The 15,250-nt window shown below is 44.9% G+C and overlaps 1 protein-coding gene across 3 annotated transcripts in view; it reads right to left on the bottom strand.

The window, feature by feature from the left end:
* The window catches only part of MIPEP (mitochondrial intermediate peptidase), a 202,529-nt gene that overhangs the window by 146,093 nt on the left and 41,186 nt on the right, over positions 1–15,250 (bottom strand). For all 3 annotated transcript variants that reach the window (XM_078778500.1, XM_078778502.1, XM_078778501.1), the window contains exon 6: positions 3,425–3,488. In XM_078778500.1, the coding sequence (XP_078634626.1) occupies positions 3,425–3,488 (64 nt within the window). The remainder of the gene's footprint in view (positions 1–3,424; positions 3,489–15,250) is intronic.

Genomic DNA, 15,250 nt, shown 5'->3' with positions numbered 1-15,250 from the left:
GTACCAACCTCCTGACCCCCCCCCATCTGGACCAAATTCAGATCCTGGGGGAACAGGGCCTTCTCCATCGCTGCTCCCACCCTCTGGAACTCACTACCTCACACCATCAGAGACTCCTCCTCACTCACCACATTCAAAACATCACTCAAGACCCACCTGTTCAACACTGCATTCAACATTTAACCCACAGCATTTAACCCCTGACTATCTCTTCTCCTTCTCCTTCCTTTTGCTTTTATTATTTACCTATTGATTCTTGTTTTTTGCAATTGTTTTTATGTTTTGCTTTGCATTATGTTTTGCACTCTGTCAAAGCGTCTTTGGGCTCCCTGAAAAGCGCTATATAAAATAAATGCATTATTATTATTATTATTATTAAACTTTGCAGGTCTGTTTTAAGTTTGTTTAAATTAATATTTAAATTTAGCAAATGAGGGAGTTCCAATGCTTCAATATGGATCCATAATGACTGTCCAGACCCCTTGAGCTTCCTGTATCACATGGTTTGGCACTGAAGTTCTGCCTCTGAGGAATACGTGTCTACGCAGTTGCCCCTACTTTATTTGAACAATCTGAGATGAACATAATCAATATGAACAGCTACAAATAGTAGTGGAATTAGTACCGACCTCTGATGCACTCCCACCGTCACCTCAAACTCACCACTGTTCCCGTCCTTCGTCCTTACAGCTGTGCGCGCTCTTTTGTACATTGCCATCACTATTCTGATCAACCATTCCTCCACTCCTAACTTCCTCAATGCCCGTGTCAATATTTCACGTCGAACCCGATCGAATGCTTTCTCCAGATCAACAAACCCAAGAAACAACTTCTTCCTCTTCTCCATGTACTTCTCCTAAATCTGCCTTACAATAAAAAGCACATCTGTCGTTCCTCTTCCTGGCATAAATCCAAACTGCATTTCGTCGATCTTCACTTTGTTCCTTATCCTCCTCTCCAACACACTTTCCAATACCTTCATTCCAAGCTCCAATAACTTTATCGCTCGATACGAGCCACAGTCCAGAGGGTCACGTTTCCCCTTGTATAGAAGGATGAGGGTACTCAGTTCCCAATCCACTGGAATGCGGCCTTCTTTCACCACCAGATTACAGATCTCTGTCATTCTCTTCACACCCAAACTTCCTGCTGCCTTCAACATATCTCCCACAACTCCCGTCGGCCCTCCCGCTTTTCTACTCTTCATTGCTTTTATCGCTTGGTGTTGGGCTAACCCTGGTGTTGGGCTAGCGGCTAGGGTGCCGGCTTAGGATCCTAGGATCCTGGGTTCGAATCCCGGTCAATCGCTGAATTAACGCCAGGGGGGTTGACTCAGCCTGTCATCCTTCCGAGGTCGGCAAATTGAGTACCAGTTCACTGGTAATTCTCTGCTTGTCGTTAAAGGCGGCAAAAAGGGTTGGCGTCAGGAAGGGCATCCGGCCGTAAAACATTGCTTCAAAAAGGGGACCGAAAAACAACAACAACCACAGTTCCCGAAAAAGGCCAACCCCCGCTTGCGGGGAAAAATGGCCTCTAAAGGTGGTTTTTATTGCTTTTATCGCTTCCTCAACTTCCTTCTCAGTTATCTTCTCTGCCGGTCCTAAAACTGGGTTACTCTCTATGTTGCCAGCCCATTCATTCTCTGCATTCAGCAGCATTTCCATATATCTTTTCCATCTTCCTTTAATTCCATCTGGGTCCACAACGATTTGTCCCACTTCATCCTTCAAGCAACTCACCCCCATCACATCACACCTCTCTTTCGCTATCTGCTTTGCAATCCTGAATACCGCTCTCTGACCCTCTTCCGAATCCAAGCGTCCTTCAAACATTTTCCTACGTGCCTCCTGTGCCTTTGCTACCTCTTTCTTTGCAGCCTTCTTGGCTGCCTTATAACTTTCATGCTCTGCTTTTTCTGCTCCCGTACCCTTCGCCTTCTGCCACTCCTTGAACTTCCTCCTCTTCTCGTCAATCCTCTTTCCAACTTCATCATCCCACCACCATGGTTCCGAGTGCCTCCGTGGTCCTTTTGTCCATCCACATACCTCACCAACGGCACCCAACAGACTATCTTTCATTGACATCCAACCACTTTCAAGCTCAACCACATCATCCTCTACCCTACTCAGCCTCTCTTTTAATGCCTCCCTCACTGTCACCTCTTTCAACCTCCACACCTTTATTCTCGGTTGGTACTTCACCCGCCGAGCTCTCCTCACACCTTTCACCCGTATGTCGCAGACAACAAAGTGGTGCTGTGAAACAGCCTCCTCCTCCGGGATCACCTTTGTGTCCCGAGGTGCTCCCTATCTCGCCTACACACCAGCAGGTAGTCAACGGTTGTCGTCGACCCACCTGATGTGTATGTAACAAGCTTATTATCCTCTTTCTGGAACTGAGTATTACAAATCAACAAATCAGCTCCATCAGCAAACTCCAAAATCGTTTCGCCTTCTCCATTCCTCACACCATATCCGTAACCCCCATGAACTCCCTCAAAACCATCCATACTACTTCCCACATGTCCATTTAGGTCTCCTCCTACCACAACAACTTCCTCATCTTTCACGTTTTCCATCAGCTTCTCTATCGCACACCAGAACTTGTCCTTCTCTTTATCGCTCCGACCAACCTGCGGAGCATATCCCGAGATGACGTTCACCAAGAGCTTTCCAATCATCATTTTAACCATCATCAACCTATTACTCACTCCAGTCACACTCACCACACTGTCTGCACACTCCTCAGAAAACAGGACACCAACACCATTCACGCCCTCCGGGCACCCTTGCCACACAAACTTGTATTTCTGTCCCTGCCTACCCTTCACCATTCTCACACCACTTCCCTTCCATCTCGTCTCCTGTACACAACATATGTCCACTCTTCTTCTGACCAATACTTCCACCACTTCTCCTGATCTCCATGTCATTGTCCCTACATTCCATGTCCCAAACCTCCGGAACCGATCCCCACGTCGGGCATCAGACATTTCGTAGTCATAAATGGAGCGATTTCCACCCTTGCTTCGGTCGGGTTCCTCACTTTGAGTTTTGACGAGAGGGGGTGAGGACCCCCACGGGGTACTTCAGGCTGTACCCTGCCCATATGTAATTGTAATTGTCATGGTTGTCATGTAATAATTGTAAAATGCGTTATACATACCAAAAATATCTTATCTGGCCAGGTGCTGTCCAACGTATTACATCCAATTGCTACATGGCAGAATACAGAGATACATTTGCAGCTCAGTGGTAAATTTCTCACATAGATCTTGTAATTCAGTTTTTGAAGTCTGATTTTCGTTTTCCCCTAAAACAAAATTTAAACAAACATTTCCTGACATTTTCCCAAATGCCTTCGACACATTTTTCCCTCCGACACCACCAGGCATACACAATGTTTTTTGGCTCAACTGGTTTACCTTCTCCACATCCAGATGGATCCCACTGACTTCAAAGTCAAAAAGGAACAGCTCAGCAACACGTCTGTCGAAACAAAAACTTTGTCAGTTAAACTTCACAACAACAAAAAAACATTCACAACAAACTACGCACAGGTTACAAGGCCTTTGTGCATACTTCAATGTCGTACTGCTGTTTCCTACAGGCTGGGGCCCCAGCATCACAACTGTCTCCTGGATTCTGTGGAATCAAAAATTCTCAACGTTATTGGCATCGCCTACCATGAGGCCAAAGGGCAAGGCCTGAAGCTCTCACATTGCAGACGGGTCGCTTTGCCTCTCCTGTGATCTAGCTGCCTCTGCTCCGATCTAGCTGCCTCTGCTGCGATCGAGCTGCCTCTGCTGCAATCGAGCTGCCTCTGCTGCGATCGAGCTGCCTCTGCTCCAATCTAGCTGCCTCTGCTCCAATCTAGCTGCCTCTGCTCCAATCTAGCTGCCTCTGCTCCAATCTAGCTGCCTCTGCTCCAATCTAGCTGCCTCTGCTCCGATCTAGCTGCCTCTGCTCCGATCTAGCTGCCTCTGCTCCAATCTCGCTGCCTCTGCTCCAATCTAGCTGCCTCTGCTCCAATCTAGCTGCCTCTGCTCCGATCTAGCTGCCTCTGCTCCGATCTAGCTGCCTCTGCTCCGATCTAGCTGCCTCTGCTCCGACCTAGCTGGCTCTGCTCCGATCTAGCTGGCTCTGCTCCGATCTAGCTGCCTCTGCTCCGATCTAGCTGCCTCTGCTCCGATCTAGCTGCCTCTGCTCCGATCTAGCTGCCTGTGCTCCGATCTAGCTGCCTCTGCTCCGATCTAGCTGCCTCTGCTCCGATCTAGCTGCCTCTGCTCCGATCTAGCTGCCTCTGCTCCGATCTAGCTGCCTCTGCTCCGATCTAGCTGCCTCTGCTCCGATCTTGCTGCCTCTGCTCCGATCTAGCTGCCTTCTTGACCTTGATCTTTTCTACCCCTGTTAATTCACCCCAGATCCAATTTTTTGAAATTCCGACTTCTGTCCTGGAAGTCCTAGCAATGTCAATGTGTTTTATACCTCTCGCACCCCCCACCCCCCTTCCCGTGCCTCCTCCCCCAAAGCCTTCTCCCTCCTACAGATCTCCCGATATCTCTGCTCTCAAATGTTGTACATTTAATATGGAATATTGTGTGCTTCCCTCTCTCTCCCCATCTCGTCTCCTGCTCCCTTTATGTTATGTTTCATGTGTCAGTTTGTCTTTTTGTGATTAATGTTAGCTCTTACACGAGCCTCGATCTTGGTATACATAAAAATAAAATAAAAATCCGCTCCGATCTAGCTGCCTCCGCTCCGATCTAGCTGCCTCCGCTCCGATCTAGCTGCCTCCGCTCCGATCTAGCCGCCTCCGCTCCGATCTAGCTGCCTCCGCTCCGATCTAGCCGCCTCCGCTCCGATCTAGTTGCCTCTGCCTCCTCCAAGACGCACACATTCCTCCAGTAACCTTCTCCCGATTAAACCAAAAAAATCCAGGCTTCGGTACAACTCCACTCTCTGCTCCCGCATGTGGAACGGCCTTCTGAAAGCAGTCCAATCACACTCTCCCCTCTGAGGCTTAAATAATAAAATGCAGCAAAATGTCATCATCTTCCATCCCTCCTACAGGAAATATTTTCCACCCTGATTAATCCTACACAAGTAAAAACAACCTCTTACAAGAAGGTTACTGCTTCCTTTGCTGTTTTCCCAATTGTTTACTCCCTTGTTTTTGTTTATCCGAGTGTGGCCCCACTGCCAAACAATCAGTGCATTGCCTTTTCACACTCTGTCACTTCTCTCTTTCAATCACACGATTCGGAAAAAAATCCTTGGATATTTTGCCTTGATAGTCTTCAAATAAATACGGACGGAAAATGCGGTCTGATTTATTCCGCACCATACAGGTGGGTGTTGGGTAGCTGAAGTGAAATGATGCTCTCGGAAAGGTTCACAGTTGGAAAGTGCGAAGTCAATCCCCGTAGAAAGTAATCAGAAAAAATATAAATATATATATATATATATACTAGTGGGGTCACCCTTGGGAATCCCACGGGCATGGACGTATGTGACATTTCGAAATATTGAGTGAGATGCTGCACCTGCACATTCAGTTATAAAAGCTCGCAGTGTTAGTGTGAGAAATCTCTGAGGATATCCCAGAGACTCAATAGCTCAGTGGGCTGTCACCGCGTAAGTGATGAGGTTCCTGGGTTCGAGTCCCGGGTTGGGTCAGAATTTTTTCACACCAGCCCCACGCAGGAATTTACTTCCTGTTTCTTAAATTATATATATATATATATATATATATATATATATATATATATATATATATATATATATATATATATATATATATATATACTAGTGGGGTCACCCATGTATATACTAGTGGGGTCACCGGGCATGGACGTGTGTGACATTTCGACATATTGAGTTTTTTTTTTGTTTTGTTTTTTGTTTTTTTTGTATACAAGATCGAGGCTCGTGAAAGAGCTAACATTAATCACACAAAAAGACAAACCGACACACAAAACACAAAAAACAAGGTGAGCGGCAGACAAGATGGGGAGAGAGGGGGAAGGACACAATTCTGCAGCTGCACATTCAGTTTCACAAAATGGTTACTGCCAATTTATCAGATCCACAAATAATGCAATCGACACAATGTATTTACTTCTGATAACATGTGATTGCATGTGCATGCACTTGGGAAATACAGATTGAAATGTGTTATTAGATCTCAAGTAAAATGTGACTTTAAGAGCTCAAATCCTCTCCCTCCCACATGACGCACACGGGGGAGAGTGGGTCACACACGGGGGAGAGTGGGTCACACACGGGGGAGAGTGGGTCACACACGGGGGAGAGTGTGTCACACAAGGGGGAGAGTGGATCACACACACACATGGGGGAGTGGGTCACACACACACATACACACACACCTCGTTTTTTTTCATTTCTGTTCCTCACAATTCTGTCTCTCTCATATTCACAGACACACACGCACACATACACATACATCCACACACACAAACACACACACACACATATATATATATATATACAGACTTGGCATTTAATATGGAATATATTTTTTTTCTTGACGGGTTTAATTTCTTAACTCAGTATATCAATCTGGTGAGTTTCTTTTACGCTTCGGTGATTTATTTGTTAAAAGAACCATGTCACTGATTGTCTGTCGCAGCAAGAAGTCAATAACAGGATTATATCACAGGTGGCGGGGCAAAATGTAAGGACAGGTACATTTGACGATTGGCTTCACAATCGGGTATATAAGGGTTGTTGCGTTCTGTATTAGTGGAAAACAACTGCTGCACGTCTCCAAACGTTATTGCCGCTTCCTCTGGAGATGGTCCGTCAACTCGACAATGCTGTTTGTCATGGAGTGGTGGCTTTACGAAATTACGGCAGGAAACAGCGTGCTATTGCTCGGCAGTATGGCATCACTCAAGGTCAGGTGTCAAAGCTCCTGAAACAAAATGCTCAGAGGGGTGTCCCTACTCCAATACCGAGGTCAGGACTGTTACCACAGGACGCAGAACCACAAGGAGGGATGATCGCCAGCTGCACCGGTTAGTCCGCAATGGCCGTACCAAGTCAGCTAATCGGCTTGGGGCTGAGTGGCAGCAACTGACAAATGTGCCTGTATCCAGAAGGCTAGTCAACCAACGACTGGTTCAAGCAGGCTATCGTGCCAGGCGTCCCCTGAGAAAGCCACGCCTGACCAGACAATACCGCCAGCGCCAATTGCAGTGGGCCAGAGAGCACCGTCAATGGCAGCCAGGACACTGGAATCACGTGATCTTCAGTGACGAGCCTAGATTTCTGGTCTATCGTCAAGATGGCTGCGTCCGAGTGCGCAGACAAGTGCATGAAGCCCACAACGAAGATTGTATAGTGCCAAGAGTCCAAGTTGGAGGTGGTGGGGTGACCGTTTGGGCTGCTTTTCATGCAGGGGGCAAAACTAACCTGGTTGTTCTGAATGGAAACCTGAACCAGTTCAAGTACAGGGCCATTCTGGAAGAAACATTGCTTCCATTTGCTCGTGCAGCCTTTCGAGGAAACTTTGTCTTCCAAGATGACAATGCACGGCCTCATCGTGCTCGCAGGATCCAACACTTTCTTGCTGACCGTGGTGTAGAGCATATGGAGTGGCCTGCCATGTCCCCGGATATGAATCCGAGAGAACTTGTGGGCAGAATTAACGCGTCAAATCGACAACTTGGACCAGCAGGCTGACTCGACACGTGAATTGCAGCAGGCTATTGTCACTGCATGGCAAGCGACTCCTGTCCAAACCTTGGCAAATCTCGTGAACAGCATGCCTCGACGTGTACGTGCTCTCCTGAATGCTCGTGGGGGTTACACAAAGTACTGAACTGTAATTTTACTGTCTGTAATCCCAGTCGTAATTTAACTTTTGTTTTTGTTAAAACAAAATTTGGCTAATGTGCAAAATAAAGAGATACTTCTGGAAAACGTACAGAAGTTTAACACAGTACTGTCCGTGAATTGAGTTCGATATCAGTTTACATCACTTTCAAGGATCAATTTATTTGTTTCGAAATGTCAAATGTGTTTTTTTTTGTTTGTTTTTGTTTTTTTTGTATACTCAATCGAGGCTTGTGAAAGAGCTGACATTTACTTCACAAACAAATCAACCAGACAGACAAAATATATAAAAAGAGGGAGCGGAAGACAAGATGGGGAGAGAAGGGGAAACACACAAACACTTGAGAGCACACAACATTTGAGAGCAGGGAGATGTGTGGGAGGGAAAGGGCTTGGGGGGAGGAGGCATGGGAAGGGGGGGGGGTGGGAGAAGTATAAAACACAAGGACACCACGGACTTCCAGGACAGAAGTTGGTATTTCAAAAAAGTGGAATTGGGGTGAAATTAGCGCGGGTAGAAAAGATCAAGGTTTTGGATGGGGGAAGATAAGAGATGGTGGTTTGGTTGTTGGTGGTTGTTTGAAGATGGTTGTTTCTTTTAAAGGTCACATTAGCAAAATCTAGAATAATTTCAACATAATTCCAATGAACTTTTGGTTCTAAGACATCTTGAAAAGTAAGTTCACCCCCACAAAAAAATATTCCATATTAAATGCCAAGTCTGTATATATATATGGGTTGTTCCCACAAAGTGTCCCACAAATTCATGGTTTTTTTTCTATTCGCGGCCGTGTGTCGCGAAATCCTGGTTTCCACCCCCCTCCCCCCCCATTCGCGGCCGTGTACCGCAAATTTGTGGTCTTTCAGGGGCGCAAAAAAAACAATTCACAAGCCGCTAGCTTGACACATTTATAAACCCATCTTTTACCAGCCATGTACCGTATAAGGCAGCTGGACATACGTAAGCAAAAAAACATCTACGAGCCTCGAACTTGACCTGCAAATACATTCACTGCTGTGTCCTTTGCGCTTTCATGGCTTTCACAGCCGCAAATTTTAGCCACACTATAAGCGAGCTTTGTGGGATGTTCCATCAGCTGCGTAAACAAGACAACCCCCAAGAATTATAGAATGCAAACGCTTCATGAATTCTATTACAATTTGCAATTTACGGTAAAGCATCATCAGAGATATTACACAATGAAAACGCTTCGAGGGATGTTACACCAGCTGCGTAAACAAGTCAACCCCGCGGCGAGTTATATAATGCAAATGCTTCATTACATCTATTATTGGAATTAGCACATAGGCTCATTATGGCATCATCCAATAGCATCCCCCTCAAAAAATGTCCAGGGTATTCACCCCTACCGCAGCTACCCACAATGCTCACATTCCTACATAAACAGACTGTGTCCTGAATCTCGATCATTCTTCTCGTCCCGTTGCTTTGACCTGCGTTTTTGACTCTCGCTCTGCTCATCGTTCAATCATGGCTCCCAAGCGCAATACCAGTGTCGGAGATGCGTCGACTACCAAGAGGCAGAAGAAGTTATGAGCCTGAGCCAGAAAGTGGAGCTGCGCAACCGGCTTTCGAGAGGAGAAAGTGCGGCCTCTGATGGCAGGCATTACGGCGTCAACGTTCGCTACATACGGAAGAAGGAGAAGGTGATTCGTGAGAGTTTCAGCGAGCGCTGCATTGAGTATGAATGTGGCCGTCCATGTCCAGAATGTTCACATGGAAAGGATGGAGAAGGCTCTCAGAATATGGATCGAGGACAACACGTAGAAGGGGGACTTCATGCTGAAGACCATAATGCTGAACCGTTCCCGAAAACCGCTCACCGACAACGAGTTGGGGGCCATTCCAAAGGTTGCCGAGGAGGAGGCGGTGGGCAGTGATGAGGAAGAGGTGCCGAGGTCCAACCTCACAGTCCAGTTCCTGGGTGATTTGCTGCAGGACATGCGGGCAATTGTCGACGACAGGGTGCAAGATGCTGACCCAGTCGTGGAGAGGTACCTCAAGTTCAAGAGGGCCTTGGATGATGCGCTACTCCTGTACAAAGAGCTGTATTAAAATGTTGGGTAATGTGTCAGGCAGCTCTTCATCACCCATTTCTTCAGCCCTGCTCCCTCCACCTCAAGATCACCAGCACCCTCTCCTGCCTTCTTCTCTGCATCCCACCAGCATTCTCACCAGCGTCCTCACCTTCTCCTACCGCTCCCTCAGTGCACGATTTTGCTGCACCATCATTTGGGTCGCTCTCAAAGTTCGAGGAATTAATGGGATATTAATTCATCACCATCATCATCATAATTGGAAAGTTGCGTGTGTTTGTAAAATAAAAATTTTAAACGGTACCTGGTGTTGTGTTGTTTTTTTACTTTCACGGTACAGTATGGTTAAGCTGGTTAAGCACTTCTAATAAACTGTAAGCACATTCCTTCAATAAATTGGAAATGGTACCTGGTGTTTTTTTTTTTTCAATTTGTAAGCATTTTTTGTGAAACTGTTATCATGTGCATTTGCGGTCAAAAACATTTTAAACTTTTAAAATGTTCCTCTCTGAATCAGGAACCGCCGGGAACCGATAACCTATCCCCCTTTTCCCCATTGAAACAATGGCACGGCATACATTCACAGGATTTGCCTCGCCATTTGCGGTTTGTTCCTCACCATTGGCGATTTTGCCTCACCATTCGCAGTTTGTTCCTCACCATTGGCGGTTTGTTCCTCACCATTCGTGGTTTGGTCATCACCATTCGCGGATTTTGCTTCACAGTTTGGTCCTCTCTATTCGAGGATTTTTGAAACTCGGGAACCTATCCCCCCTTTTTCCATTGAAACAATGCCCCACTATTCACGGTTTTGCAATTCGCGGATTTTCCAGGAACGTATCCCCCGCGAATAACGGGGACCCACGGTATATCAAGAGAAGAGCCCAAAAGCATGAAGATGATGCCAAAAATGATAACTTTCATAAAATATTGAATTTCTCTAATTATTGAGCTGAACTGAACATATATATATATATTACAGTACATCTGAGAATGACCAATCTATATTAATGTACATCTGCATGTGACACACTGACCAATTACAATAGTCTCTCCTGTCCATTGGGGAACAGGAGAGGCCAATTAGAGGGGGACAGCCACAACCTTTAGCCCAAACAGAACAGAATGAAAATGTGCACTGATCCTACGGAGAATGTGAGATTATTCAGGGGCCTGACGGAGACATGAATGTGAGATTAGTAAGAGGCCTTGCGGAGACATCAATGTGAGATTAGTCAGTGGCCTTACGGAGACATCAATGTGAGGTTAGTCAGTGGCCTTACTGAGACATCAATGAGAGATTATTCAGGGGCCTTACGGAGACATCAATGAGAGATTATTCAAGGGCCTTACGGAGACATCAATGAGAGATTATTCAGGGGCTTTACAGAGACATCAATGAGAGATTATTCAGGGGCCTTACGGAGACATCAATGAGAGATTATTCAGGGGCCTTACGGAGACATCAATGAGAGATTATTCAGGGGCTTTACAGAGACATCAATGAGAGATTATTCAGGGGCCTTACGGAGACATCAATGAGAGATCATTCAGGTGCCTTACGGAGACATCAATGAGAGATTATTCAGGGGCCTTATGGAGACATCATTGTGAGATTATTCAGGGGCCTTACGGAGACAACAATGTGAGATTATTCAGGGGCCTTATGGAGACATCAATGAGAGATTATTCAGGGGCTTTACAGAGACATCAATGTGAGATTATTCAGGGGCTTTACAGAGACATCAATGAGAGATTATTCAGGGGCTTTACAGAGACATCAATGTGAGATTATTCAGGGGCCTTATGGAGACATTAATGAGATTATTCAGGGGCCTTACGGAGACATCATTGTGAGATTATTCAGGGGCTTTACAGAGACATCAATGAGAGATTATTCAGGGGCTTTACAGAGACATCAATGTGAGATTATTCAGGGGCCTTATGGAGACATTAATGAGATTATTCAGGGGCTTTACAGAGACATCAATGTGAGATTATTCAGGGGCCTTACGGAGACATCATTGTGAGATTATTCAGGGGCCTTACGGAGACATCATTGTGAGATTATTCAGGGGCCTTACGGAGACATCATTGTGAGATTATTCAGGGGCCTTACGGAGACATCATTGTGAGATTATTCAGGGGCCTTACGGAGACATCATTGTGAGATTATTCAGGGGCCTTACGGAGACATCATTGTGAGATTATTCAGGGGCCTTACAGAGACATCAATGTGAGATTATTCAGGGGCTTTACAGAGACATCATTGTGAGATTATTCAGGGGCCTTACGGAGACATCATTGTGAGATTATTCAGGGGCCTTACGGAGACATCATTGTGAGATTATTCAGGGGCCTTACTGAGACATCAATGAGAGATTATTCAGGGGCTTTACAGAGACATCAATGAGAGATTATTCAGGGGCCTTACTGAGACATCAATGTGAGATTATTCAGGGGCTTTACAGAGACATCAATGAGAGATTATTCAGGGGCTTTACAGAGACATCAATGTGAGATTATTCAGGGGCTTTACAGAGACATCAATGAGAGATTATTCAGGGGCCTTATGGAGACATTAATGAGGTTATTCAGGGGCTTTACAGAGACATCAATGAGAGATTATTCAGGGGCCTTACTGAGACATCAATGTGAGATTATTCAGGGGCTTTACAGAGACATCAATGTGAGATTATTCAGGGGCCTTATGGAGACATTAATGAGGTTATTCAGGGGCTTTACAAAGACATCAATGTGAGATTATTCAGGGGCTTATGGAGACATTAATGAGGTTATTCAGGGGCTTTACAAAGACATCAATGAGAGATTATTCAGGGGCTTTACAGAGACATCAATGTGAGATTATTCAGGGGCCTTATGGAGACATCAATGAGAGATTATTCAGGGGCCTTACAGAGACATCAATGAGAGATTATTCAGGGGCTTTACAGAGACATCAATGTGAGATTATTCAGGGGCTTTACAGAGACATCAATGAGAGATTATTCAGGGGCCTTATGGAGACATTAATGAGGTTATTCAGGGGCTTTACAGAGACATCAATGAGAGATTATTCAGGGGCCTTACTGAGACATCAATGTGAGATTATTCAGGGGCTTTACAGAGACATCAATGTGAGATTATTCAGGGGCCTTATGGAGACATTAATGAGGTTATTCAGGGGCTTTACAAAGACATCAATGTGAGATTATTCAGGGGCTTATGGAGACATTAATGAGGTTATTCAGGGGCTTTACAAAGACATCAATGAGAGATTATTCAGGGGCTTTACAGAGACATCAATGTGAGATTATTCAGGGGCTTTACAGAGACATCAATGAGAGGTTATTCAGGGGCTTTACAGAGACATCAATGTGAGATTATTCAGGGGCTTTACAGAGACATCAATGTGAGATTATTCAGGGGCCTTACTGAGACATCAATGAGAGATTATTCAGGGGCTTTACAGAGACATCAATGAGAGGTTATTCAGGGGCTTTACAAAGACATCAATGAGATTATTCAGGGGCCTTACAGAGACATCAATGTGAGATTATTCAGGGGCCTTACTGAGACATCAATGAGAGATTATTCAGGGGCTTTACAGAGACATCAATGAGAGATTATTCAGGGGCTTTACAGAGACATCAATGTGAGATTATTCAGGGGCCTTACTGAGACATCAATGAGAGATTATTCAGGGGCTTTACAGAGACATCAATGAGATTATTCAGGGGCTTTACAGAGACATCAATGAGAGATTATTCAGGGGCCTTACAGAGACATCAATGAGAGATTATTCAGGGGCTTTACAGAGACATCAATGTGAGATTATTCAGGGGCTTTACAGAGACATCAATGTGAGATTATTCAGGGGCTTTACAGAGACATCAATGAGAGATTATTCAGGGGCCTTACGGAGACATCAATGAGATTATTCAGGGGCTTTACAGAGACATCAATGAGAGATTATTCAGGGGCTTTACAGAGACATCAATGAGAGATTATTCAGGGGCCTTATGGAGACATTAATGAGATTATTCAGGGGCTTTACAGAGACATCAATGAGAGATTATTCAGGGGCCTTACGGAGACATCAATGTGAGATTATTCAGGGGCTTTACAGAGACATCAATGTGAGATTATTCAGGGGCTTTACAGAGACATCAATGTGAGATTATTCAGGGGCTTTACGGAGACATCAATGAGATTATTCAGGGGCTTTACAGAGACATCAATGTGAGATTATTCAGGGGCCTTACGGAGACATCAATGAGATTATTCAGGGGCCTTACGGAGACATCAATGAGAGATTATTCAGGGGCCTTACGGAGACATCAATGAGATTATTCAGGGGCTTTACAGAGACATCAATGAGAGATTATTCAGGGGCTTTACAGAGACATCAATGAGATTATTCAGGGGCTTTACAGAGACATCAATGAGAGATTATTCAGGGGCCTTACAGAGACATCAATGTGAGATTATTCAGGGGCTTTACAGAGACATCAATGAGAGATTATTCAGGGGCTTTACAGAGACATCAATGAGATTATTCAGGGGCTTTACAGAGACATCAATGAGAGATTATTCAGGGGCCTTACAGAGACATCAATGAGATTATTCAGGGGCCTTACAGAGACATCAATGAGATTATTCAGGGGCTTTACAGAGACATCAATGTGAGATTATTCAGGGGCCTTACAGAGACATCAATGAGAGATTATTCAGGGGCTTTACAGAGACATCAATGAGAGATTATTCAGGGGCCTTACGGAGACATCAATGAGATATTATTCAAGGGCTTTACACAGACATCAATGAGAGATTATTCAGGGGCCTTACAGAGACATCAATGTGAGATTATTCAGGGGCTTTACAGAGACATCAATGTGAGATTATTCAGGGGCTTACTGAGACATCAATGAGAGATTATTCAGGGGCTTTACAGAAACATCAATGTGAGATTATTCAGGGGCCTTATGGAGACATTAATGAGATTATTCAGGGGCTTTACAGAGACATCAATGAGAGGTTATTCAGGGGCTTTACAGAGACATCAATGAGAGATTATTCAGGGGCTTTACAGAGACATCAATGTGAGATTATTCAGGGGCTTACTGAGACATCAATGAGAGATTATTCAGGGGCTTACTGAGACATCAATGAGAGATTATTCAGGGGCTTTACAGAGACATCAATGTGAGATTATTCAGGGGCTTTACAGAGACATCAATGAGAGATTATTCAGGGGCTTTACAGAGACATCAATGAGAGATTATTCAGGGGCTTTACAGAGACATCAATGTGAGATTATTCAGGGGCCTTAT

The sequence above is a fragment of the Myxine glutinosa genome, chromosome 5 (genome assembly GCF_964187855.1).
Source record: "Myxine glutinosa chromosome 5, kmMyxGlut1.1, whole genome shotgun sequence".
In the NCBI taxonomy this organism is placed as follows: Eukaryota; Metazoa; Chordata; class Myxini; order Myxiniformes; family Myxinidae; genus Myxine; species Myxine glutinosa.
This window is presented reverse-complemented; position numbering and strand designations above follow the sequence as displayed.